Consider the following 25,864-nt stretch of genomic DNA (forward strand, 5'->3'; position numbering starts at 1 on the left):
ACAATAGTTGGCAGGGTAGCAATCGAGATGATACTATTTATAGCAACTAGATGTTTGTACGTGTCATCCGTCAGGTAACTTTTTTGCCAACCGGCGTCTAACAAAAAAGGGCATGCCGTTTCTTCTTGTTCAACAGCCATGATGGATAAAGAGCAAGAAAAAGTCGTCCGTTGATGGTGAAAGCAAACAGATTATGAAAACACTAGCAGACGGTAGCTAGAGTATAGAAAAGTAAAACTGGCGGAAGGATAGCTGATTGTATACCTTGTTGTTTCACTACTTAAAATATCTTTGAATAATCGACAACAGAAGAACTAACAAGCAGAGGGCAGCTAGCGCGTAGAAAAGTAAAACTGGCGGAAGGATAGCTGATTGCATATCTTGTTGTTTTACTACCTGACTTAAAATATCTTTGAATAATCGACAACAGAAGAACTAACAAGCAGACGGTAGTTAGCGTATAGAAAAGTAAAGCTGGCCGAAGGATAGCTGATTGCATATCTTGTTGTTTCACTACCTGACTTAAAATATCTTTGAATAATCGACAACAGAAGAACTAACAAGCAGACGGCAGCTAGCGCGTAGAAAAGTAAAACTGGCGGAAGGATAGCTGATTGCATATCTTGTTGTTTCACTACCTGACTTAAAATATCTTTGAATAATCGACAACAGAGGAACTAACAAGCAGACGGCAGCTAGCGTATAGAAAAGTAAAACTGGCGGAAGGATAGCTGATTGCATATCTTGTTGTTTCACTACTTAAAATATCTTTGAATAATCGACAACAGAAGAACTAACAAGCAGACGGCAGCTAGCGTATAGAAAAGTAAAACTGGCGGAAGGATAGCTGATTGCATATCTTGTTGTTTCACTACTACAGAAGAACTAATGCCGCTTATTTGCGTCAGTTCGTTATTAAAGGAAATAGTTTAGAGAGGCTCTTTGAAGAGTGGAGATTACAGTGAACAACGCGGCATCCTTTCCTGGGTGATTTTTCAATGCTGTGGAATAAATGTATGAATAGGGGATGTTTCTTTGCTACTTTCAGCTTTAATAAATATTCTCTCCTTTAAGATATCAGAAGATTTTGCATTGCAATACTTTTTGAGCTGTAGATATTGAAATTCATTTGGTCTCTCCTTTGTAATACTGAGATACGGGAAAGTCTGGAGCTCGATTCTTGTCGAAGACTCAGAGTTTTCTGCGGCGTTGCGCATGCCACAAAAATGCTATCCACTAACTTAAAATACACCGAAAAAATGTTTGCTTGCAGACTTGATATGTGTATAGAATGTCCTACCCAAAATTTTCCTACAGTGTAAAAATGTTCAACCAATGTTCAAGAACTTCAGCGTTGCATTTTACGGCCAAATGTAGGGAGCACTTAAAAATGTGAATGTCGTTATTGCTTTTTAATATTCACTTTTTGAGATGTGTAGTTTATCAGTTTGATATTTTGCCGGTAAAATTTTTAAGTTCATAATTGCTAAGTTCTGCTGTTATAATTTTAACAAAAATGTATACGATAACGAATTCATGTCTCTTTTCCACAACTCTCACTATTATTCGTGTAAACTTTGATCATCTCCTCAAGAAGAGCGAAAAAAACCTTTTGAAACGTCTTCTGTGAACAGCTGGTTTTGTTTTCTGTTCGTTCGGAAATGATGTTCTCTTTCCACTTTATTGACCGCTAAGGTAATGTTCAATGATTAAATGATCCAGACCGCTTTCTCTTTTTCACAAGTTTTCGTTGTAGATGTAAGGTTTTGTAAATACATTTATATTTAAATTTATATTTTAATTAAGTTTGATATACATGTTTCGGATGACCTACATGAATTTCAAACTAAAATCCGTGTGCTGTTATTTGAAGATTATTTCTTGCCTGCTGTTATTCCGTAAATTTGAAATATTTTAATTTATTTTCCGTGTCCGCACACTTACTGATATTCCCGTAATCAGGTTTTTTTTACCATTTAACAATAGGTTGGGTTCCGAATTCATCTCTACGTATCGTTCACTTTGCAATGCTCAGTACATCATGTCTGGCTTTGAATTTTGCTCGCTAAATATTGCAAGTTTAAATCGAGTAACTTGACTTTTCTTTTTTCTAGTTTTGGTTGTATATGTAGCTGGGGTTTTGTAAATACATTTATATTTAAAATTTCCGTGTAACTTATTCCCGTAATTAGGTTTGTGTTTAACATAAACAATCGGTTGTTTGCTAATTACTTGGGTGTCCTGTGGAGGTCAAGTATTAAATTCGGGTTTTTTTTGTTGCCGTCAAAAGTGCAATCGGACTCTAATACGCCTACGCTAAGTGTGGGGCAAGATTGGGTGGTTACTTTATCTGTTGATGGATCGCGAACGTGAAAAAGTTGTCGTTCTGTTTAATAGTATGGGTGCGTAGTCATATTTATAAACTTTGCAGGTAAAATTTTATGTTATGTAAGAAAGTGTTTCCGAGTTCTGGTGTTTATTTTAAGGGAAGCGAAGGATGATTTCAGTCGTTGCGAAATGTGGTGCGTCATGTGATTGAGCAAAGTTATGGACGAAATGAAAAACCTACACTGTTGTCTAGCTGAGCGATAAAACAGCAATAATAGTAAGCAATGATCTGCGTATTGAAACAGCAAGGGGAATAATTTAATCGGTTTGTTTGGGTCAGTCAGGAAACCTCGGTGGCGGTCATGTTTTCGCGCTATAACTATCTGTTGTAAACAATCCAAGGTAATTTCTCATTGCAGACATGACATCAATATTTTTTCATTTTAGCGAATGTTGAAGTAACTTGAAAACATTTATGCGAAATGATTGTTTTGCTTGTATGGAGCACTGGTAATGCCGGCAATTAAGTTCTTTCACCCCTTCCTTTCACGGGATATTTATATCATTATACGATCAGACTTAAAGGATTTTACATTGCATGTGCTGTTATGTAAATTGACTCACTTTGAACAAAGGAATAACTCCCGAATAAAGATTTCTATATCTCTCTTCAATTCTTCCGCGACCGATCATGATATTTGATTTTATTTTATTTACTTGTTTTATTTTTGTGATGGGCCTGGATTCTGTAATCTCTCCGTGGCGCTCGCACAATTATTTGGACGGACTGGCGGGATGGAAATCAGTCTCTGCGATCTAAAAGTTATCCAACCACCATATTGAAGCTTTAGTTTCTAGTTTTGATTCCATTTAAGAGTTCGGCATGGTAGATTTGAGGCAGGCAAAAGAAGTTCCTTTGTTCGCACACACGCGTCCGCCTGGCCGCACAGGCCGACAGCCGGGATTGGAGTCGATAATAATCCACAATACTCTTGACCAATTTCTCTTGAAATTTGCCTACATTTTCACATTAGAGCCCAGTTGTTCAAAGGCCGGATAACTTTATCCGCTGGATAAGGCACTCTTCAGCGTCTAAAATATACTTCACGTTAAATGTTGTCCAAGGTTTTCGTACACTCCCCAACTAAGCTGTGGTTAGAGTGTGCACATTCGCTTGTGTACGAGGAAATACTGAAATCTTTGCACAGATTGAAACTGTCGGATAGTGACTTAACCACAGGATAAAGTTATCCGGCCTTTGAACATCTGGGGTCAGAAGTTTATGCTTAAAATGAGGATATAGCAAACAAATCCATTATGGTCGATCTTCGTCGTTTATTTTATGCTTTGGAAGAAAAACTAATTGCGTGACGACGAATTCGCTGAAACAACTGTACGGAGAAACCTAAAAAATAAACAACAACACGTCACGGACCGTGGGAAAAGATCTACTGCCTTCTTCGTGTTCTAAAAATCTTGACAGACCCTTCTTGAAACACTCTTGCTTTCTCGCAAATCACCCCGCGATCAGTTCACTCACATTGCCGTTTCAATAATTCACTCAAGATGGTGGGATTGTCGATGAGAATCTCTTTCGAAAGGAGATGAGACTTCATTGTGACGTACCGAGCAGAAATGTTTTGGAGAGGGAAAAAGGCATAAATTCGGCTCTTTCCTTGGAGATGTTATGAGTTCGAACAGGGAATTACAAAGGGGTTGGAAAGAAAATGGAAATTTCGAAGGGCAGGTGACTGCCGCGGGTATCTTTCGTTAAAAGCACAAACACTTGGCCTTCACCGGGTACGGTAATTCCTCCTCGTATTACTCACCTGCAGGGCCCCGTTGTTCGAAAGCCGATTAACGCTAATCCCCGATTAAAAGTTGACCAAAGTTCTCATTTCGCTCGTTAAAAATGTGTTAGAAAGCTAATTTTAAGCTAATGGCCAAGAAAAGGCCAAGTCAAAACTGAAGGACAAAAACCTTTTCGAAAATCTTTAATGACTAGCCATAAAAATCGAATGAAAGTTCACGTTAACGAGCTTTGAACAACTGGGCCCTGGAGAGGTTTTTGACACTCTACCCCTGGGATGGGGGCGAGGGTTATGCATGTGCACCCACGATGTTATCCTTTCCCGGATTGCGGTTAGATGTCGAATGAAGCCGAATACGAAAGTTGAATGTTAAAAAATTGCAGTAGCCGAATCAAGACGACAATGTACATTATTGAAAATGAAAATTCGAATGTAAAATGCCTGTGGTTATGTTGAATGCGCAATGTCGGATGTTGAAAATAAAAAGTGCAATGTTACAATAGTAAAGTTGAATGTCAAACTGTACAATGTTGTCTGAATTACAAGAAGTAGAATGAAAATACAAACCTTGAATTTTGGCTGGGATGGAACTCAAATACTCCTAATACAAGGACGCCCAAGTATGCGCTCCCACAGCGTCTTGTCTTTTTTTAAGTGAACCACTTGCTTTCCTTCAATTTGATTTAATTTTTTTTCTTCCATACAATTTTTTTTTTTTTCAGGAAAAGAACGAAGATTATGGAGGAGCTATGGTCGCCATGGAGTATGTCCTCGTCTGGGCTGACAGGGTATTGTTGCCTGTAATCAACGCTGATAGGTCAGTCCCATACTAAATCCTTTCTGTTTCTCTTAAAGGGGAAGTATCACGGGGATTTTAAAATAAATGAATAAATAAATAAATAAATAAATAAATAAATGGGAATTTCAGTGGAATCTACGGAGTGGCTCTTCTCTCCACTGGTTCCCGGTCGAATTTGAATTTGAGATGTTGGTTTTTGTGGAGGGAGGAAAACCGGAGTACCCGGAGAAAAACCCTCAGAGCAAGGAAGAGAACCAACAACAAACTCAACCCACATATGACGCCGAGATTGGGAATCGAACCCGGGGCCACATTGGTGGGAGGCGAGTGCTCTCACCACTGCGCCATCCCTGCTCCGCTTTTGACCTTTTTTGGTGAAAATGAAGTTACACAATAATTCCAGAATATCATGAAAAAGAAATCAACTGAATCCTCGCAAGGAAGAGGCCTCGATCTGCTTCAGTGCAAGTTGGAAACAAAAACGCGAGAACTTGAAAACAGTTAGTCTAACTTTTTTTCAAGTTGCAGTTCACTCTAACCCAGTCCACCTTTGGCCAGAGACACTCGTCGATAGTCTTAGTACACTGGGCTCTCAATCTACAACAAATTTGAGCAATATCTTTAAGTTTCTAATGATAAAAAAACTTTTGAAGATATGATATAACACCAGATTCCCGTTACAATTCCCTTTTAACGTACTTTGCCGTGGCGGGTAGGCAGGGGCCCCCCCTTTCAAACGCTTGACTCCCTTCTCTCCATGAAACGAAATATCTTGGCGCATCACCCCTACGGGCCTTGTAGGGTTCGTACCAAATTTTGTAATTTCGTTTTCCAGGCCTGGAAAGTCGTAGATTTTAATTGTGGTTGTCATGGAAAGTCATTGGAAATTATGTTTATGAAGAAAAATTCCTAAGAAAGCATTCTTTTAGAGAGGAGATGAACAATTAAAAAAAACAAAAAAAAAACAAAAAGGAACCAAAAACAGATTTTCACTCAGTAGAAACAAATACTGCACATTTTGACACTGTAAAATGAGAACGCTTTATCATGAAAAACTTGAAAAGGTCGTGGAAAAGGTCATGAAAAGTCATGGATTTTTGAAAGCCCAAAAGAGTAAAAACTAAGGTGGGGGGGGGGGGGAGGGTCCGTAGATCCACCATCGCTCTGTACTGTCAGTTGAGGTGTTGCCTTATACAGCCAATAATTGACGTTTGTTTTATTTCCTTCTTAATTCCTATTTCATTTTTGATGACTTTCTGGTGGCTCTTTCAGCTCTCTCGTTGACTGTCGCAAATCTTGAATCAAAGTAACTACATCTTTTGAATCACAGCAATGGAAATAAAGGCAACGACTCTAATGAGCAAATCATGGAGAGGTTTTCAGCTGAGTGTGATAAAACCAAACCGAAAGTAATTCCTCTTAACAATCACAACAGACAAAAACGGCGAAATGAACCAATTACAGAGCGCAGTAAACTAAAGCAAAACAAACCCAAAACACTCTGTGATACACTTCGTACAAGGCCAACATGAGCAGTTCACTGCTCCCTCTAGTGAATTGAAAGAGCATCTATTATAGATGTGCCGTCTCATGTAAAGCTGCTTCGCTATACATACGAATTAAAAGAAAATAAATAAGTGTAAATTGAAGTTTCTCTTTATTGTTCTTGGACATAGAACCAAGAACCAAAATTGTGTTGTTTTTCATATCTCAACATACTCCTCCTTAGGAATCTTACCGGCACGTCGCTCAATACAGCTAGGAGTGCAAAACGAGTTCACAAAGAAGGACAACCCTCCATTTGTCTTGTGGAACAACTTGTTAAGGTACAGAAAATATGTCTAAATATCGCTCTTCTAAGGCTCGCTATTCCCTTCGTAAAGAATTCCTCCTACCATATGAGAGTGGAACACTTGGAGCACACGCTTCCTCCCCTCCCCCGTCCCTTAATCGGACAAAGGCTGTTTCCTTTTGAACGACACTGAGGTAACTTTGAGTACAAACTGTTTCGTGTTTTTGTGTGTGCAAGATGGACGTCTCTCAGCCTTGATACATAATCCCATATAAGTTTGTGGAAAAGATTGTTTGGATTCTCTTAAAGCTTAAAGTGTTATAATGTATACGTGGAAGTGTATTGAAATCGAACCTAACTGTAAATATTTTTCCAGACCATTCTAACTTGCTTGAGCGAGATGGTAATGCTTGGAATTGCACAAGAAAAATTCTACAACCAAACGGCAGTTTTCACCACATCTCTGGCTAGACTAGGTGAGCGTTTTTGTTTTGTGTCGTGATGGTTAATCCTTATACGCAGTTTTCATTTATTTGTAATTCGTTACTGGGAGATCGTTCTTTTCTTTTCTCTTCTTTTCTTTCTTCTCAATTGAGTTATTTGTTTATCGTAAAGAGAACTATTCTCTTAACCCTCACATATAACTTATGTTGTTTTGTGTCCCACAGGTTGTAAAGCGGTGGATTTTTTACCTCAGCTTGCTAAACTCCTGTATCAAGCAGCACACAGCACGCTCTTGAGGGACGGTGAGTATTAATAATGAAGGGGTGTTTGGCGTCATGTTTGTTCAACTTTCTCTCACTCTCAAAATGCGAATTTGTCGCCACAAAAGTCGTGTGTAGAGGAATAAAACTGTGGACGAAACTATGAATGGGAATGCTAAATGCTCGGAATGAAAAAACTGAGAAATAGAGAAACTGCGAAAGTAGGGCTCCTACAATGACGTCACAGCTATATTATCCCCGGTCTCAAATCTTGCGCGGTATTGTATTTCACCGGAAGGAAAATCTGACCCTTTTTTACGCCTCAAACACGGGAAAGAAAAATTGGCAAGAATTTTTTTTCGATTTTCATACGATTTGATCAAGCACTTTAAATGATACCGGTCCAAATTCTCATATCGTGGAAGCCGCACTGGATCGAGTTTCTCTTTTCGGCACGAAAGCTTATTCCGCACTCGTGTTAATGCAGTTATTCCTTTCATATTTCCTTTAGCTTTAACTGTTTCGTTACAGACTGAAGCTTACACAGCGGCAAAAACGTTTAGGTAAATACGGTATAAAGTCTCCATCTCGTATCGGAACGAAAGTTGTGCCGCTATCCTGTAAACTCCCCCTGAGTTCAGATGACTTATCCTTGTTATATCATACTTTCAACAGAGTCAGGGAAAATGAATCTCCGAGGAGGTCCGGTGTCGATTGTCCTTCAAAACCTGGTGGAAATTCTCTCTTCTTGCGACACAACAGAAGTTGATGTTTTACCCCAGGTAGGGATTGTTCGGCAGCCGCAATGTATTTATACATTTATTTGGTTTACGAGCAATGGAAGAGAATGAGTTAAAAACACCTTACAACCACCCTAACTCTCTCGTTGCCTTGTTCCTCTCAGCCCCGTCATGTTTTTTATCGAAAATCTTGCAAAACTTGCAAACGAACGTTGATAGGGCGGAGTGAGGAGGTCTGACTCAGCCAATGAGTCAGTGGGTGTGATCGCTTTTTTGTGGATAGTGCACCGTACAGTACTCTACCCACTATGCACTGTATAGTGCTTTACCCACTATGTCGTCACTACCCACATGTACGCAATGCGTACCTATTTTTTCAAGTTAGCGTTGGAAGGTAGAAACGATTACTGAGGCAGTACAAGAATCTGCGCACAATTAAATGGAAGTCTCCTCAGATACCAACAGGCGCGTTTGGAGAATTTTGGAGTATTTTGACCATCAAAAACTTTTTTTATTAAATGAAGGGGTGCCTGGAAAAAGCCCTAAGTGACTGCTGATAAATTGTTAGATTCTCCTTCCAAATCGCCTTGTATTCACTTGTGAGACAAAAGGAGAATTTGACCTTACATCAAAGTCACTTAGGGCCTTGTTCCAGGCACTCCTTCATTTATCGAGAAAGGTGTTAGTCTTCGTGGTTTATTGAAATGATCAAGACGATCAACTAAGCTGTGCAAAAACTCTGGTATTTCTTTGACATCACGTATCCTTTTTTCGTATTTCAGGCCTTTCTAGCGGTCCGTCCCGCCCTAGCCGAGGTCCTTCTGCTTACGGAGGTCGGAAAACGCCGCTCTGCATCAAACACCAGCTTAATGGCCCCTCTCCTGTCTGCTTTACTGACTGATATCAAACAACAGGTATGCTGCTGTTGTCTCGGAGAATTGACTCTTCATCTTCATATCTTTATTTACCCTCGGATTTTAGAGTAAATTATAAGGAGCTAATATCTCCTAGCATTTACACATCCAACTATGAGAATATACACACAAAGACCAGACCACAACAGCAGAAACTACATCCCCTACTCTTTGCGAACAGTGGGTGGGTTCTTTAACGTCCCACAGAGTTATTTACGAGCAAGGTTGTGAGAGGGGGCCTACGGTTAATCGTCCTTATCCGAGAAGACTAGAAAGTCTAACCATTTGCAAATGTCATTACAAAAAGGCCGCACTTTCTCCTCAGTTATTTAAAGCCCCGTAGTGGTGGTCCGGCCGGGGTTTGAACCCGCGACCTCCTGCACGGTAGTCCGATGCTCTATCTACTTAGCCAACCGGTCGGCTCTGCAGTGTCTGTTGTAGTGCCAAATGAAACTAAGAATTTTCCACCAAGCGTTAGCTCTGGTAAGGAGACCGAATGAGTCAAACAATAAAAATCTTCGACCTCGGCGGGAATCGAACTCACGACCCCCGGATTCGTTGCGACTGAGCTAAGAGTCAAAAATCAATTATTGTCAAAGAGTCAAAATTAACTATTACCTCCAATGTTTCGAATTTGTTTTTAACAAGTAGCCAAGTGCATAATTATGGCACCAGAACAACCAACCACTATCGATCGTATTCTTGTCGAACAAATCGTAAGCAATTTACATTCCTTTACCAAGGTCCCAAAATCAATTACTTGTTCATCTAGTTTTTTTCACCTTTAAGAAAAAAATGTTGCAGTTTTTATCTTATAAAATCGTGAATTGACCAAGCCGCACTTACGCAGCAATATTTTATATTTATTAATGACAGCCGAGGTGGCCTCTCTTATAAGCCTGGTGGTTTCTTGAGGTCTCCTCGCCATTATTGTAAATTCTACCATTTCTTCTTTTTTTTGTAAGGCAAATAAATAAATAAATAAATGAAAAGAGGTCAGACGGGAGCAAGTCGTGGGTGCATGATTATGGTGATAATTGCGGAGTTGTAAATGTGTAAATGTGAAGGGTACAATGAATGTTTTGCTGCTAGCATGAATGAAACGAAATGATGGAACAGGGAATTAACCCTGTAGTGTAGGTTAGAGTGCTCATTTGAGCACTTTGACTTATACCCCATTCACACCAAGGCTTAAACACGTATAAAAGCTGTTTAGTTAAGCACAGTTCAAAATTGTTTCCTCCATAAAAGCTGCTTTCAGATGTTTGTCGACTACAGATTTAGCACATATGAAAGCATAAGTTCAGTTTACTTGAATCCTATGTCAAAGGCAATAGTTCAGCTTTGACTGTTACCAATTTTCATCTTGCTTAACCTGGTTTAATTAAACATGTTTTGTTGGTGTGAATGGAGCTTTACACTACTAGATAGTTAATTCTCCGATCCATCATTTTCGTCCTTTGTCCAAGCAGCAAAAAATCATTGTTTTCTCTACGGTCCACTGTTGATCGTCTGAAACTGTATGTTAATCTAACTGGTCATAAATTGGATTTATTTCTCTTTATAGAAATTGTCACTGGAAGAAGATCCCAGTGACCCTGAGTTGCCCAGGCTGACTGCATTCTTATTAAAGATGATTACAAGTTCACAAGCTCTATTAAGGTAAGATAAGAACGATATAGCAGAAGCGAACAATTACCAGGAAAATTAATCCAAAAGAGACGTCCGTTCGGTTGAGTGAGGGGAGGGGGGTCAAGGGTGTGGGCCATACTCAGAGTAAACGGATACAGTTTTCGTCAGAAAGTTATTACGTTTCCAGCAATAGTGTATTAAAATTCTTCTCCGATAGCAGAAGGAACAGAGGGAAAATAACATATAATGCTGGGAAAAAAGAATTTTTTTTTATTATGGAAAGAGCTTGGTCAACTCTTAATAGGGAGAAGCATTTTGTTCTTTATAGGAATTAGTTTACGTTATTCGTTAAGGTCACGAAAGGACAAAGCTGTTTTTTATAGATTGTGTCCTGTGTGTTTCCTTTTCCAAGAAAGGGAACCAGTTTACAAAGTACCCTTTATTCGTCAGAGCTGTTAAGGGTCAAACTTTTGTTAACCGAAATTATCTGTGTGGTCCCAATAACTTCATGAATATTAAGAAGAGATCATTATTGGAGATATTTTCTCTCCACATTAACCACTTACGGTCATTTAAAACTTCCAGTTATGAACCTGGGGATTGATTAAAAAAGTCATTGTAGTCTTCACATTTTGTCCGGCATAGTTATATTAAACAACAAAACAAAACAATTAATGGGGAAAAAAACTGACCATCTCAGAACTTAACTTTAGATGAAGTTTTCCCAATGGGAATTATATCATACTGGGACTATGAAAAGCATTTACCGCAGCCCAATTCGCCCACATCAAACTAGCGGACACCATGTTAGGTAATTCGCCCACACGTGTTGACAGAACGTGGATAACGATGTATTGACTGTAGGCGAATTGACTGTTTTCGTGTTGACGACGGAGCTGAGTAGTGTCATAGAGTGCTTCACTGTAGCTCACATGTGGACGAATTGACGATACACCAGGGACACACTGACATAATTACTTACTTCATCCTTTAGAAATGGAATGAAATTTCATTCCATTTCTATCGCATTACATGGGTGCTACGCGGCTCACACAGTTTGTGGTACTTCATCCCTTGCTTGTTTTCACTTCACAGATCGTTCATGTTTGAATTGAAGCAACAAGTGTTATCAGGAGCAGTTGATGAAGCAATTGACTCTCAGACATCTGTTGCGAGGCTTTTGGGAGCGCTTCAAGGTTTGTGTGGACCTACTGCTGACTGCAGTCAGTAAAGGAAAAATAATTTATGGTGAAGGTTTATATTGCAATCAATCTGCGCGCGCTATAATCATCTCATGTCCAACAAGCGTGAGTGGAATAAATGGTTGATTAAAAACAATCAAGAAATGTTGCTAGATTTTGCTGATTTCACTTTGCAAGAACAATTAGAAGACAATTTAATGGTCTCTGTTTCTCGAACATGGTATAATACCTCATATACCATGGCCGCCAACCCAATCAAATCGCTCGAATTGCATTTTACAACGATCCAGTTTTTAATAATGAACAATTATCCCGCGAAATCGCGTGGAATATTGCCTGATACTTAGCCGACGAGGCCGTAGGCCGAGTTGGCTAAAATCAGGGGATATTCCGCAAGATTGAGTAGGGTAACTGTTTTATTATTCAACACATTGATAGCAAAACACAGTTTTATTATAGAAAAGCTGGAGGCGATCTTTATTTTGCCATTTTTCTCGCCGACACACGGAATTACGCGTATCGCAGGATGTCTGTTGACTACGGACGACGAATATTCAGTGCACCATGGCCATATTTGGGCAGTGTTACAATGTGTTGAATAATAACAGAGGATACACCTTGTCTTCGATCTGATATGTATCGTGAATTTTATCGACGAGAATAAAATAGAAAAGGAAAGTAACATTTTCAGGTCTTTACTCTTTAAATTTAATCATATTTTAAGGACGGTGCCTACTAATAAGGAATTATTTTTGTGTGGTTTATGACTATGCAGGAAAAGCAGATCTCAGCAAGGGCTGTTGGAATCCAAAAAGAAAATTGGGGAAAACCACACATTTTTTTGAGATGACGAGCCACAATTATTCTAAAAAACAGTAAACTGAAATACAAGGTCATGTATTGCTTTTTTTTTTTTTTTAATTGAAGTTTATTATCTCTGAAAAGTGCATGGCTACCCCAAATTCTCTTTTTGGATACCAAGAGCACTTGCTAAGTTCTGCTTTTTCCGCATAGTTTAAACCGCGCAAAAATATCCCTGTATCCCACAGGATACGCGTATTTCATTAACGGTCACGCCTCCTTGCAAAGTCCAACAGGCAAGTGACGCAACAACGAGTTATTGAAACATGTCGTTTTGTATTTTATGGCTAACTTGTAAAAAAAAGGTTTGTTGGGTGGCCACGGTAAGACGCGTCGCACTGTAAAAAGATACGATTCTAATACTAAAGCAATGCTAACATTATATACTTATAACACTAATTATTAATGCTTATACAGTGTAGTACACAAAAGGAAATGTCATCCATGTTTCCAGTTGTGGGAGTTCACTACGCAACTCATTTAAACCATTTTCTGCCTTGCTAGTGGAAGCTACTGTCCTTGCCTAACAGGTTGCCGCATTTTTTTCTTAAGGAACTGCTGACACAGGTGTAGTTAAAACGTGCGCGCTGCATATTGCTGAGCGGGTGAAGACATCGGAGGGAAATAACGACTTGGAACAAAGGTTTGTGCTTGTAAAATCGCTATAATAATTTGAAAGAAACGCACATTTAACAATCTCCCGCGAAATTGCGTGGAATATCGTCTGATACTTAGCAGACGAAGCCGTAGGCCGAGTTGGCTTAAATCAGGGGATATTCCTCAAGAGTTAGGTGGATAATTGTTTGATTATTCCACATATTGATAACAAAGCACAGTTTTGTTGCAGAAAAGCTAGAGACGATCTTTATTTTGCCATTTATCCTCGACAGACGAAATTACGCATATCGCAGGATAACTGTTGACTACGGACGGCGAATATTCAGTGCACCATGACCATATTTGAGCAGTGTTACAATGTGTTGAATAATAATGATAGATGCAACAGGCTGGTAGCGTCGGAATAAATTTTTCTTCCTTAGCAAGTTTCCCCACAAGCCTTTTCGTATCCACCTACCCACACTTAAAAGGATGTCTCCACTTTTGAAAGCCTCTAACTTCATAATAGCCTTTTGATCCTTTTGTCGAGAGTAAGTACATTAATGTCATCATGATTTTGTGATTGCGTTATCTATTGAAACTGTTTCAGTTATGTGAATTTTGCAATCAGTGATTCGCGCATTTGCGTGTTCTATTATATGAATACAGATCTGCCTTGCCGTTGATCACTGGTCGGTAAAATTAGTTAAGTACACATAGGCCATTTTCACTAAGGCTCCATTTTACTACCGCCACCACAACTCATTTCGTTTTCCCGCTGCTATTGAAATTTTATCATCCCAGCTACGGTGAAATGAGAAAAAACTGAGAAAAGCCCTAATTTGCCTGAGGAAAAAAAAATGAAGGATTGTGGTGGTTGTAGTATAATGATTCCATCGTGGAAATGGCGTATTGTGAACTTTTTTTTCCCTTTTTTTGGACAGTGAAGTTGCATTGTTTGTTTTCGACTGATAACCGTGTGATTGGGAAGTTAAGCGGTCTAAATGGTGAACTTGCGAACGACAACATTTCTCTTTGTTTGTCTATTCCAGCAGTGATGAGGTTAAAGGAGCCAGATTGGTTGTTCAAACGCTGCTCTCCAAGTTACAGATCGTCTCGTGAAATCCGTGAACCAAAGTCTTCCCAGAACCAAGGAGCATTTTAGTTTTCTTTTTATGAATGAATGTTGAGTTGTAATACACTAACCTCACTCTTAACACGTTATGAAAAATATACGTTTGTCTTTTGTAAAACTTGACTTACTCTTGCTATTAATTTTCTAGCTAAACCTCTTCCAGGCAATCAGATAAAGGACCTGAAACAACCGCGACGACGAATTTTGCCCGACTTGATCTATTTGAAACTTAAACACTGATGTAAGGAAGTGAACTCCTAGATAACTGAGCCACATTTAAAAAGATTTTCGGTACCGAGCGGGAAAATAGCTACGTACAATAAACTGAATTCGTTTTAAGCGTCGTTGACCTTGATGTTACCGTCCTGGTTGTCTTAGTTCTCGGTTATTTGCACCAATATCGCACAAAAGAGTGAAAAAAACAAGGAACATAACCGGAACTAAAGAATACCTACTTTGGGACCATAACAGCCTCACCCCCAGGCGTCTTTAGCGCGTTGTCGATTGTGACGTCACACGTTGACTTGTCACGGGATTCAGTCCCAAGCTTCCGACGGTAAAGCTCGGCTCCCTCGATAAACGCTGTTAGGCCTGAAAACGAGGCTGGGACCATGAGGAAAAGAGCACTGATCTTACGTATCTTTTCAGTCGGGAACTGAAAGCCTGATATTGTAAACTTGTAATCAATAAGTCAGTACCGACATATCATCCATTCTAGACCCCAGAGCCATTTTCTCGACTGCGCATGTATCTGCCGTCAGTCATGCGCACAAGGGAAGAGAGAATGCATCTTGTCGAGATTTTTGCATAAGTGTCTGGGGCACATGCTTGTAATTACGAGTTTGTTCGGTACTTTCACCACGCTGTGCTTGCACTATGAAATATCAGCAGGCCATGATCCCGGGCTAACGATGTGGAAAAAATAACGAAATGGTCGCCAGAACGGTAAACTCGCGAGGCCCGAGGCGCTAACTGAAAGACCGGGAACGTGGATTCTCCCGCACGCGATCTTGGTATTGTCCGTAGACCGTCCCTCCTCAGTCTTGCTCCCAATATCCTCAGGCTCTTCGGAACTTACCCAATTAAAGGAAATCAACGCTTTAATTTAAGTCGCGTTAATTTTTGTTAACGTTAATTTCCGCGACGTTAAATAAATGGTGCGTTATTTTTCGCGACCTTAATTTGCATAATTTTCACCCCAGATTCTCGATACACTCTAGAAAGGAAAAAACCCATTGTTTTATCACTGCAGAGATCCGCCAGTATCATGGACACTGCAAGGAACATTCGAAGTGGTCAGATCCCTTTGCCTGATGCCTACGTTTGTGTACAATTAAACGAACACTGTTTGCATTTGGAACCTTTACACTTAGTGTTAAAAAAAAAATGTTCCTGTTGTCTCAAATACTGATTCGTTGTATAAGTCGCGTTAGTTTCCTTCATTTTGAAATTTTGTTAATTTCCTTTATTGGGAAAGTTATTTTTCCTTGAATTCGCGTTAATTTAAGTCGCGTTAATTTCCAATACCTTAATTATCAGGAGCGTTAATTTCCTATAATAAGGTAGTTCAACGACAACGCACGTTCTTATCGCGGACGAGCTCCACTGACAGAACTTTTTTGTTATCGAGAAAATAAAACTTACCAGTTTAATTTTCGGCTGTAAGCATGGCAATATGATATTATGTTTCAGTCTGTTTGGTTTCTCTTATATTCTCGCTTGTAATATTATATGACTTGCGTAAAATCCACGCGCACCGCGCGCGTTCCATAATTGATGGCGTAGTGATAAGCCAAAACCTCATTATAAATTAGAACGTTATGACAGAGCACATAATCATCAATTATCGACAAGTTAACGTCTCTTGATTTGAAGTCCTTCTTCGAAGGAGATAAAAATAATAATTGATGACGTAGTGATAAGCCAAAACCTCATTATAAATTAGAACGTTATGACAGAGCACATAATCATCAATTATCGACAAGTTAATGTCTCTTGATTTGAAGTCCTTCTTCGAATGAGATAAAATTACCATAGCTTTGTTGATCTGTATCGGTAATGATAAGTTTGTTTGGAAAATGGTTGTTCACGGAAGAAGCAGACGTAAATCCACTCCAGGAATGTTTCGTTGTCGAATTGGAAGAAGGCGATTGGCTGTTAGTCGATGTAGAATTGACCAATGAAGACGAGGAATTCTTAAAAGACTATGTTGTGATTCCAGTTGCCGATGAGCATGCGGAGAGACTGCCCGTGGCTCGCAACAACGGAAATGGCGAAAGAAATATCGAAAAATCTCAAAAATTCTTTCATGGCAAAATGATTTCTCGTATGTTCCCAAGAAAGGCCATCCAACCGTATAAGATCGAACGTCCTTTGAGGTATAGCCCGCCTGACGAAGAGGAGTGGAGGAATATAGAGCGATTGCAAAAGGTCAACTGTCTGCTAGAAATGATTACGATGAAGGTACCACGACCCCTTGGAAAACTGGGAAATATGACAGTTTCACGCGTGAACGTGAAAAGGTAGGATAAGTTCCGTTTTATTTGAATTCCACGGCTCGCGCCCCCGTCTCCGAATTTCAAACATTGGTCTCGAGGTGCGTGTTTGCAACGAAAATCACACTACAAATTTTGGGCACTTCTCCACTATTTACTCAACTTTTTAAAGTTGAGTTACGAATGTTTAGGTAACAATTATTCCACAAGCGCTCGTCGGATATGAGCATAAGAGATGAGCATTATCATCCCATATCCAACGCTCGTATTTTCTTTTCTCGCTGACGTGAGCATGCACCATATTTATGGACATGGTATAATGGTTCATATACCACGGCCACTGATCAAATTTTTACCCCCCCCCCCAAAAAAAAAAAAACAACAAAAAAACAAATAAATAAATAAATGATCCAGTTTTTCATAAAAGCCAATATTGCTTGTTAAGAATAGCTAATAACAGGAGCCCATGACTACACATAACTGAGAAAACCTGCTTAGCGAAAATGATGTATTATTCAGCCAGTGACACAGGCGTACTCGGTAAAAGGAAATCCGAGTGCTCGTATCAGGAGTCGAACCTAAGACCTTCCTACTTCGGATGTTCTACCACTAAGCTGTTTTTTCTTTTTCTTTTTCTTTTTTAACTTGTATTTATTCGCACTCGAATGCATTTCTAGATTAGTGAATGGATCAGGTAGCGACAAGCGAAAGTCAACCAAAAGCCAATTACACGCTCCGGCACCACTTGCCACGGAATTAAAACGTGAAAAAAAAAATTCACCGTGAAAAACCCTTATTGCCTCAAGTTCTCGGTCGCGAATTCTGTGATTGCAATAGATGTTGTTATACTTGCGCACGCAAACGGGAAATTATTCATGGAAGCATTGTGACGTTTGGCTGTTTATAGAGGCCTTGAGCTGGTTCCATACCAGCAAGTTTTCCTTCAAATATTTACCTTTTCACATCACATCACATCACCTTTATTTACCCTCGGATTTTAAGAGTAGCTTATGCAGCTAATATCTCCGAGCATTTACCCACCCAACCATGAGAATATACACACAAAGACCAGACCACAACACCCAGAACTGTGTCCCCTACTCTTTGCGAACAGTGAGTGGGTTCTTTAACGTCCCACAGAGTTATTTACAAACAAGGGTCGTGAGACAGGGCCTACGGTTTATCGTCCTTATCCGAGACTAGACTACAAAGTCTAACCATTTGCAGATGCTGTTGCCTCCAATTTTCTTTTTGAATTCCAATAGCCCTAGCCTGCGAACGGGCTTCCTGAGCGCGCTCAGACGACTGTTCGCAGGCTACAATAGCCCTTGTTAAGATCTGCTTTTCCCGCGTAATCATTAATCGGGCCAAACGAACGTTTTCACCATCCTTAAGGACAAAACTAATTTCGTAATCGCTGCACACTTATTTCCGATTCTTTTTAGCCTATCCTGGAAAAGAATAGCAGAGGAGTATTGGATAAATCCAATGTCGTCCTCAGCCCTAATTCTAAAAAGATCGTTGTGAACGAATTGTAGAGTTTGGACATATAACGACATTTAAATTGGAATATTTGATGTAACTTTTCTTCCTAGTCTTTTCATAACGACCAACAAAACAGTAATTTCTTCTTTCGCGACATCAACGTTCGCGATTTCAGTTAAAAATCTGGCAGAAAGCGTCAGGGTTCAAACTGATGAACCATCAAGAGGAAAAATAAATGCGGTCGATCATCATCCGTGAACGTTTGGTCTCAAGCCTTTTTTCCGTTAAGGATTCAACAATTTTTAAGGCTGTCACCATCGCGACATTTTGTGGTACCTTCAGCCATTAGACCATATGCCCATTTATTAACGTGATCATTGGATCGTGCAGTTCTAGAGTTTTGATTGGCTTAGCAGCCATGGTATATGAGCCATTATACCATGTCCGAGAAATAGCGACGATAAAATCATCTTCTGGTTGTTCTTGCAAAGAACTGAACCATTAGCTGAAACATTGGCTCTGGGATAAGCTTCAAGTAAACTTGACCTTATGCTTTCATTTGTGCTAAATGTGTAGTCGACAAAAATTCGAAAGCAGCCTTATTTATTTTATGAAGGAAATAATTTTAAACTGTGTTTAACTAAACAGCTTTTAAAAACGCGTTTAAGCCTTGGTGTGAATTGGGCATAAGTTAAAAGACATGTTTTAGCTCATTTTGCCGGTATTAATTCTCCAGCCTCAAGTCACCAGCTGGAATGAAACTGAAAAGCTACGAGCCAGGCATTGAACCAATGAAACTACAACCCAAACACCCACTCATTGATGATCTCAGCACTTGCAAGGCTGTTGTCCCGTTTGAGTCTTCGCCTGTGAAGAAACTGCTATGGGATCTCGAGAACCTCACACGAAAACGAGGTTTGGAATTTGTGGGAGGAATCGGAGATGAGCGTCAGCTACCACTGCGCATGGCTCTAAGCCATGATCACGTGTACGATTTGGTTCAACTGTCAATCAGGAAACGACGTAAATTCAACTCTGTTGCAGAGGTTGAGTTGCCCTGTTTTGACCCGCCTGTAGTTTCTTCTGAGCCCGCACGCACACCTATGCCTCTATTAGCACTGGAATGGAAAGCGGAGCAACCACAGGAGAACTGGTTTGTACAGCCCGCGATGTCTGTGATCAGCGACATTTGTGAAATGACCTCAAGGCTGAAACATCACTTGCCAAAGGCCGCCATGTTTTTGTGGACTCAGTTTCTACAGTTATTGTCCGTTAGCAAGAAATATCTCAGCTGCAAAGCAAACGAAGATCACGCGCGTGGTCGTAGTGAAGTAGCTCGCGAGCCCACGCGAGAATGCTACTTGTCATTGTGTGGCAAGGGTTTTGGCGAGGAAAGGAGTCGCACGCTTGCGGGAAAAAAGACCAAGCGGCAAGACACCAAGAAAAACTTGAAGCGGGCGCATGCGGCAATGACTCAAAAGTATCACCACAATACCAACCGAAAGAGGGCCATGGGCAGCGGACGGTTTCAACGAGGGTGTGGCAGAAGGGGATGCTGAACTCCAAAGATGGCCGAACAGCTTGGGAAAAAACAAAGCCATTTGACTGTGTTTCCCTTTCATCAACTGAATGCGAACTAACACACTAAATGCGCGTGTCTCTCGCTTCTTGCAAGTGTAGTCTCTTGTCTGATGCTAGGCGCGTTTGAACTAACGCTCCTTACCAAACCTACCACTTCGTCACAGACATACCGACGATGCATCCCTCAATCTATTTAACTAAACCCTTATCAAGGACTCACGTTTCAGTCACACCGTCAAACTCTCAAGAACAAAGCTAATCTTCACCAACAACTCGTCTTCTCACATGAAGCGAAGATGTTGCCGCATCCAACTAAATATTTTCAACTAATATCCTCACCGACTTGTCCCCATATTCGATTAAAGGGAAATAAAACAGATCAAACCACGAACGTATTGTAATGTCTTTTATTACTAAATTCACAATATGTGTATTTTATTTTACTCCAAGAAGTGTTGGGCTCGTCACGCAATCTTTCCGTCCAAGGGATAGAAGGTTGAGATCGTGTGACATCCAAAACCCTTTTCACAGTAACAGACAGAGCATACCCTCAACAATTCCCGTTTGGATCAGATATTGTACATAAGCAGTTTTTGTAAAAAGAGAAAAACACCACGTCAACTTTCAACACTTATGGTGTTATTCGAATTGTCGGTAAATTCAGTTACCGATTTAAAAAAAGTTTGGAAATGGAATTGAAGTGAAAGTTTCGTTTTTGTTTAACCTCTAAATAACCGTGCCAAAGAACCCGTACCAAAAATCTGCGATTTGCGATCCAGAATTCGACAAAATAAACACGAGGTAGAGTATTTCATCCGATTCCCAAACACTGAGAATTGGGTTGGAAAAAACGAGGCAGTTTTTTTTGTACCAACTTCCAGGTATTGGAAGTGCTTGATATATAGCTACCCAAACAGTTAATAATTCTCGGAGAAATTCAAAGGAAAAGTTCACCAAATGTTATGATAATTAACATCACAATTTCCAAACCTCCTTCACGGTAGTGATTTCCCTTGAATTCTCAATGTGTATCACGCAGACATAATCAAAATCAAGATCGAGAAATACGTGAATACGTAACTTCAAATTCTAGCAACGAATGTAGTCTCAAAAGATGTGTCGTAGAAAGACAGTCCACTGGTCTCCACAATGTTCTGGCGTGGGGAGGTTGAAGCAAATCTTTGTTCCCCTTGTTTTTCTTTTTTTTTTCGATTGTTGCCGCGTTGGTATTTCGGAATCCAATGTTCATTTTCTTGTCGTCTTTTCACCGGTAGCCATTGTTTTATTGTCTCGTTCTTCTAACAACCGAAGCAATCTCGCCTCTTCTTCCACGAGTATTTCTAGCTGAATTTCATAGCTGCGAAGTTTTTCGTTCAAATGTGAGCCGTAACTTCTTCCGGACAGCTTTCTGATCATCCAATTTTCCCAGCTCTACAAAGAAAACAAAAGATCAGCATAAGCTGTGGTGACTCTCTGGTTAGCCTCTCTCGCAGACGTTCTTTTGGCTCGTCACGCAATTCTCCCCACTCCCCCCCCCCTAAAAAAAACGTTGGGGAGGCTGTACCTTCTCCTAGTGGGGTTAAGGGCGAAAAGAAAAATTTGCGAGCAGAGCGCGGTCTGGGGGAGAGTGCGGCGGGGACGGGAAAAGAATCCGCTTTCTTTCTTTCTCTCTCCCAGACTGTGCTCCGCTCGCCCGGCTCGCCGATTCTTCTTTTCGCCCTAAACCCCACTTGGGAGCCTGTTCACAGGCTATATTATTTTTAGACCCTGAGTAGAGCACTCCAATGGTATCGCAGAAGTCACTTGTTCATGGATAAGTCCCCTTCTCTTTGGAAGAAAGAGAAAAATTTCTAAACAGGCAATATTACCTCCTCATTCCGCTTGGCATTGGCGACTAGTTCAGGATAATGGTATTTGATGGTTTCTTCTAAAATCCAGATTCGACACTTGTCAACTGACCATTGCCCTAAAGCGTGAATACAAACAAACAGTGAATGCATTTATTTCCAAAATGGGAAACGCTTTCCGTGTTTGTAAACCTTACAATTAATTAAAGATGTATACATTTGTAGAATTGCCCCAAGATAGCACAGCATGGCCCCTCTAATGCATACATTTACACTTGAAAATGAAGATTTTATGTACTTTTAGGTCTCCTGTCCAAAGGAAAAAGGTTGACAACATGTAGTCTGTCATTATAAACACGTTTTTAAAAATGATTTCCTGCGTGAATATTTCTGAAAACGCTTCAACAAAAAGAAAAATGTTTTCGTGTGGACATATGGACGTATGCTTAATCAGCCACCGAGGTCACAGCATCAAACCCAGTCAAAAAGAAGAGCAAACTTTAGTATGGCGGATGATCTAAGCATGTTCAATACAGGTTTTTCATGTCTTAGATGTCGCTTTAATTTCGTTTTCATGTGGACGGATGAGGCTACTTGCAAACTGACAATAAATATGTGTTTACGAATGTAAATGTATATTGCAAAAATCATACTGTACAGTGTACATATAGGTGTGGACAGGACCTTTAAGTTGTGGCTTACAAGCGGTTAACTTGAAATAAATCACTCCCTTACCTACTGAAGCTATCAAAACACCTTGCAGGATGTTCAGGAAAACCACTCCTGGGCCTCTCCCTGAGAAAAAAAAAAATCAACAAAAGAATTGCTGCTTAATGAGAAACACATTTGGCAATGAAAAAAAGCACAAAAGAAAGAGAGTGTTTGGAAGATTCTCTTTTCTATGATGTCATTGTTTCTTCTGGGCAAGTAATATAAAAGTCCCTTTGTGAACAGTCATGATTCAACTCTTAAAATTAACTCCCTCCCCCCGACCATTCTCAAACAAAGGTATTCAAAGCTTAATCACTGTATAAATGTACAGCCTCAGTAATGTCTTCCTTATCGATTGGTTTCTATATTCTCTCTACGACATCAATGCATAATAATCAAGGATGTCACATGTACAGTGTAGTAATGAGAATACAGAAAATGATAAGACAAACTGTTTTCATTTTTAAATAATTTTTCCCAACTAGTTAAACTGGGAAAAAAATGTTCATTTAATCACCAAGCTCACTGTGCCTTTCAATAACATATGGTCTCTGAACTTCAACCCCAACCAATGATTTGTGTGTTTCACTGCCGCCAATCATAACTACGGTGACAACTGGCTGACCACAAAAATACAGAAACTGACAAAGTGGAAAGAAATTCATCAATCACAGTGCATGAACATGACCTTTTGACCCAGATGAGACAAACTTTTATGTTTTCTCAGAGGTCCTCTGCAGTGATTGACAACAGTGAAAAGCATGACGATTGGTTGAATCTTGAACTTTAGAGTCCGCATACATGTATGTTATTTAAAGGTACAGTAAAACAAAAAGGTCACATTTCTTTCACACATACCAGGCATTGACATTCAAATCCTGAGAGTACCCAGGATGTTTGACACATGAACCTAGTTTACAGTCACGACCTAGCTCCCACGAGTAATGCCTGTGTCACATTTTACTTTCTTTTGATAACAGGGCTTCACTTACATATGGCACAGGACAGGAGCATGCCAGTAGCCCCACCACTGAGAGCACTAGCCTGCATGCTGCTCATTGCCTCTCTCCTTGTAGTTATAGTTGGATTCCCTTGCATCTCATCAAGAGTTCTTCTCCATTCATGAGCCTTTGAGGACAATAGCAAGTTGTCTCGGATCACTGTTGACAAATACAACACATGAAAAAATTAAAACTACTGAGCAGTACCTTTAAGCATGCTATTTAGTATGCTTTAGGAGAATGGTTGTAAGTTTGTGTTTGTGAATGAAATCCTCACATGCCATGATAGCCCATTTTATAGTTGTGTGCTTCATGACCTGGTTTTTGCATGGAAGTCAAGCTGAAGTTGACTTTGCTTTGATTCAAACTCAGTGTGTCGATATGTAAAAACAAACCAGTTCGCAGGAGGTTTGTAAAACTAGCCTGAGTATCCTGCTTTTCTGAGGGGTACTCAGGTTATATCAAAACAATTCTTTCACCCAAAGGCCAGGTCACTAGGCGCACAAACTGAAGGGTTGAAAGCGAAATTATCGTATGTGATGATTTGGCCTTGAAATGACAAATTGCTCAGAATCAGCTGAATTTTTGCTTGTAGCCTTCAATTTAATAGACTATTACTAATCAAAGATTAGGGAGTGCGTTTGATGATCTTGATCCCAGGCTCTCTCTCCTTTGACAAGTTGGCGATGATGTTACCTGCCCCGACAAAAACTGCAGGGATGCCAGATACGCGTCCCAAGATCTGTTCAGTCGGGTATTAGGAATAAGTTCTTACTACGTCAAATGCAATAAACATGGACCTTTATTTTGTTTCTCTTGACTGTACATGTACTTTGTTTACAACAAAAAATGTATGCAGAAAACCCAGGCTTTCCTGGTGGCATCTTTGGAAACTGCAGAGAATTAAATACTGCCATGCTTAGTTTGTTGTTAACAAATGCTAGCCCTGAGCAATCTCTTTGCGATATGTTTGCTCTCTGGGGTATAGCTGTACCAAACAAAAGAGGAATCCATCTTCCAACATGTCACTAAAGCAAATAGATCTATCCCCAGAAACTCAAAACTTAGGCTGAAACATCACAAGTCCTTTTGAAAGACTGGAGTCACAACTTTTCACTTTGAAAGTGAACAAACAACATGAAGCAGAGTGGAAACTCACCAAAAAACATTCCTGAAATGGTGAAAAAAGACACACCAGTAGAGAATGAGTAAGCAAGCAGATTTTGTGTCCTGATGGCGGCATAAGTACAACCAACACTAATACCTGTTAAACCTGATGAAAACAACAACAACAACAATAATCATAATGTTTTTATGAGCACATTTAGAGTCTCAATGCATTCACATGTCATCAATAACAATAGTGATAATTATGATCATAAGAGTCATATAATAAAAATAAATAGATAAATACATAAAACCTAAATTAATAATAATAATAGAAAGATCATCAGTTTCAGTCTAAATACTTTGCACCCTGGGAGGAGAGACTCCCGTATTAAAGTGAAAGGGGTGATCCTCGTAACTTTTAGGGATTAAAATTTGTGGTTTGGTACCCCTTACGGTGCTAAAATCTAAATTGTCAAAGTGTCAGTGTACAGTGCAGTGTATTGGTCTAGAGTTGGTAGCTCTAAAGAGCAAAAAAAATTGTTCAGACCACATTCTGGTACCCTTTAGGGGTTCTTTTCAAAATTTCCAACAATCACCCACGTTACTTTTATATGTGAGCTCCTTCCTCCCCTCCCCCCCTCCACACCGGGGGGGGGGGGGGGTGGGGGAGGGGGCTTTGCACCTGCATAATTATGATAAACTTACCAGATACAGCGGTATAACACAGAAGTTTCTTGGCTCTGTCTGAATCACGACGTACTGTGTTTACCAAAACACTTCCCCCAGCACCAATGCCGACTAAAGGAAGAGAAACAAATTAATAATTTCCATCGAATGACTGGAGATTCACATCACAAATTGAAGAATTTTTGAAACAGTTTGAAGACTTATTTTAGGACTCATTAGTTTGGAGACGCAGTTCTCTTTCCTCACCTGCCAAAAGTGCATTCCTGGCGAATCTCGTTAGCGTTTGACCATTCAGAGTCATAATAAGATCTAAATTTTCTCCTCTTCAAACATGATTTTCACACAAACTTCTCAGCCGAATTCACCGCCATCTTGCTTTCAGCCGCGCCCACGTACTTGTGAACAGCAGTTAAAGTCATTTGCTATTATCTT

At 39.9% G+C, this 25,864-nt stretch overlaps 3 protein-coding genes across 6 annotated transcripts in view; 2 read left to right on the forward strand and 1 right to left on the reverse strand.

The window, feature by feature from the left end:
• Nucleotides 1–14,638, forward strand: part of LOC146453949 (condensin-2 complex subunit G2-like) — a 55,256-nt gene extending 40,618 nt beyond the window's left edge. For 2 of the 4 annotated variants that reach the window (XM_085096013.1, XM_085096014.1), the window contains exons 25-34: nucleotides 4,862–4,956; nucleotides 6,668–6,764; nucleotides 7,107–7,206; nucleotides 7,399–7,476; nucleotides 8,110–8,216; nucleotides 8,957–9,088; nucleotides 10,656–10,750; nucleotides 11,816–11,916; nucleotides 13,336–13,426; nucleotides 14,433–14,638. In XM_085096013.1, coding sequence (XP_084952139.1) covers nucleotides 4,862–4,956; nucleotides 6,668–6,764; nucleotides 7,107–7,206; nucleotides 7,399–7,476; nucleotides 8,110–8,216; nucleotides 8,957–9,088; nucleotides 10,656–10,750; nucleotides 11,816–11,916; nucleotides 13,336–13,426; nucleotides 14,433–14,502 — 966 coding nt within the window. In that variant the 3' untranslated portion in view covers nucleotides 14,503–14,638. The remainder of the gene's footprint in view (nucleotides 1–4,861; nucleotides 4,957–6,667; nucleotides 6,765–7,106; nucleotides 7,207–7,398; nucleotides 7,477–8,109; nucleotides 8,217–8,956; nucleotides 9,089–10,655; nucleotides 10,751–11,815; nucleotides 11,917–13,335; nucleotides 13,427–14,432) is intronic. The other 2 variants (XM_085096015.1, XM_085096016.1) reach the window with 1 other exon arrangement.
• Nucleotides 14,639–16,492: 1,854 nt separating this feature from the next.
• LOC146453950 (uncharacterized) lies at nucleotides 16,493–20,186 on the forward strand. The gene is made up of 2 exons (XM_085095948.1): nucleotides 16,493–17,037; nucleotides 19,232–20,186. Exons 1-2 carry the CDS (start codon nucleotides 16,574–16,576, stop codon nucleotides 20,052–20,054), a joined length of 1,287 nt encoding a protein of 428 aa, XP_084952074.1. The 5' UTR covers nucleotides 16,493–16,573; the 3' UTR covers nucleotides 20,055–20,186.
• Nucleotides 20,187–20,469: 283 nt separating this feature from the next.
• Nucleotides 20,470–25,826, reverse strand: LOC146453951 (uncharacterized). Its single transcript, XM_085095950.1, has 7 exons — nucleotides 25,679–25,826; nucleotides 25,451–25,543; nucleotides 24,795–24,908; nucleotides 23,627–23,794; nucleotides 22,659–22,718; nucleotides 21,945–22,042; nucleotides 20,470–21,507 (listed from the first exon to the last, which is right to left on the reverse strand). Exons 1-7 carry the CDS (start codon nucleotides 25,731–25,733, stop codon nucleotides 21,322–21,324), a joined length of 774 nt encoding a protein of 257 aa, XP_084952076.1. The 5' UTR covers nucleotides 25,734–25,826; the 3' UTR covers nucleotides 20,470–21,321.
• Nucleotides 25,827–25,864: the final 38 nt, after the last annotated feature.

This window comes from Pavona decussata, unplaced genomic scaffold, assembly GCF_977016875.1.
Source record: "Pavona decussata unplaced genomic scaffold, jaPavDecu1.1 SCAFFOLD_321, whole genome shotgun sequence".
Taxonomy (NCBI): domain Eukaryota; kingdom Metazoa; phylum Cnidaria; class Anthozoa; order Scleractinia; family Agariciidae; genus Pavona; species Pavona decussata.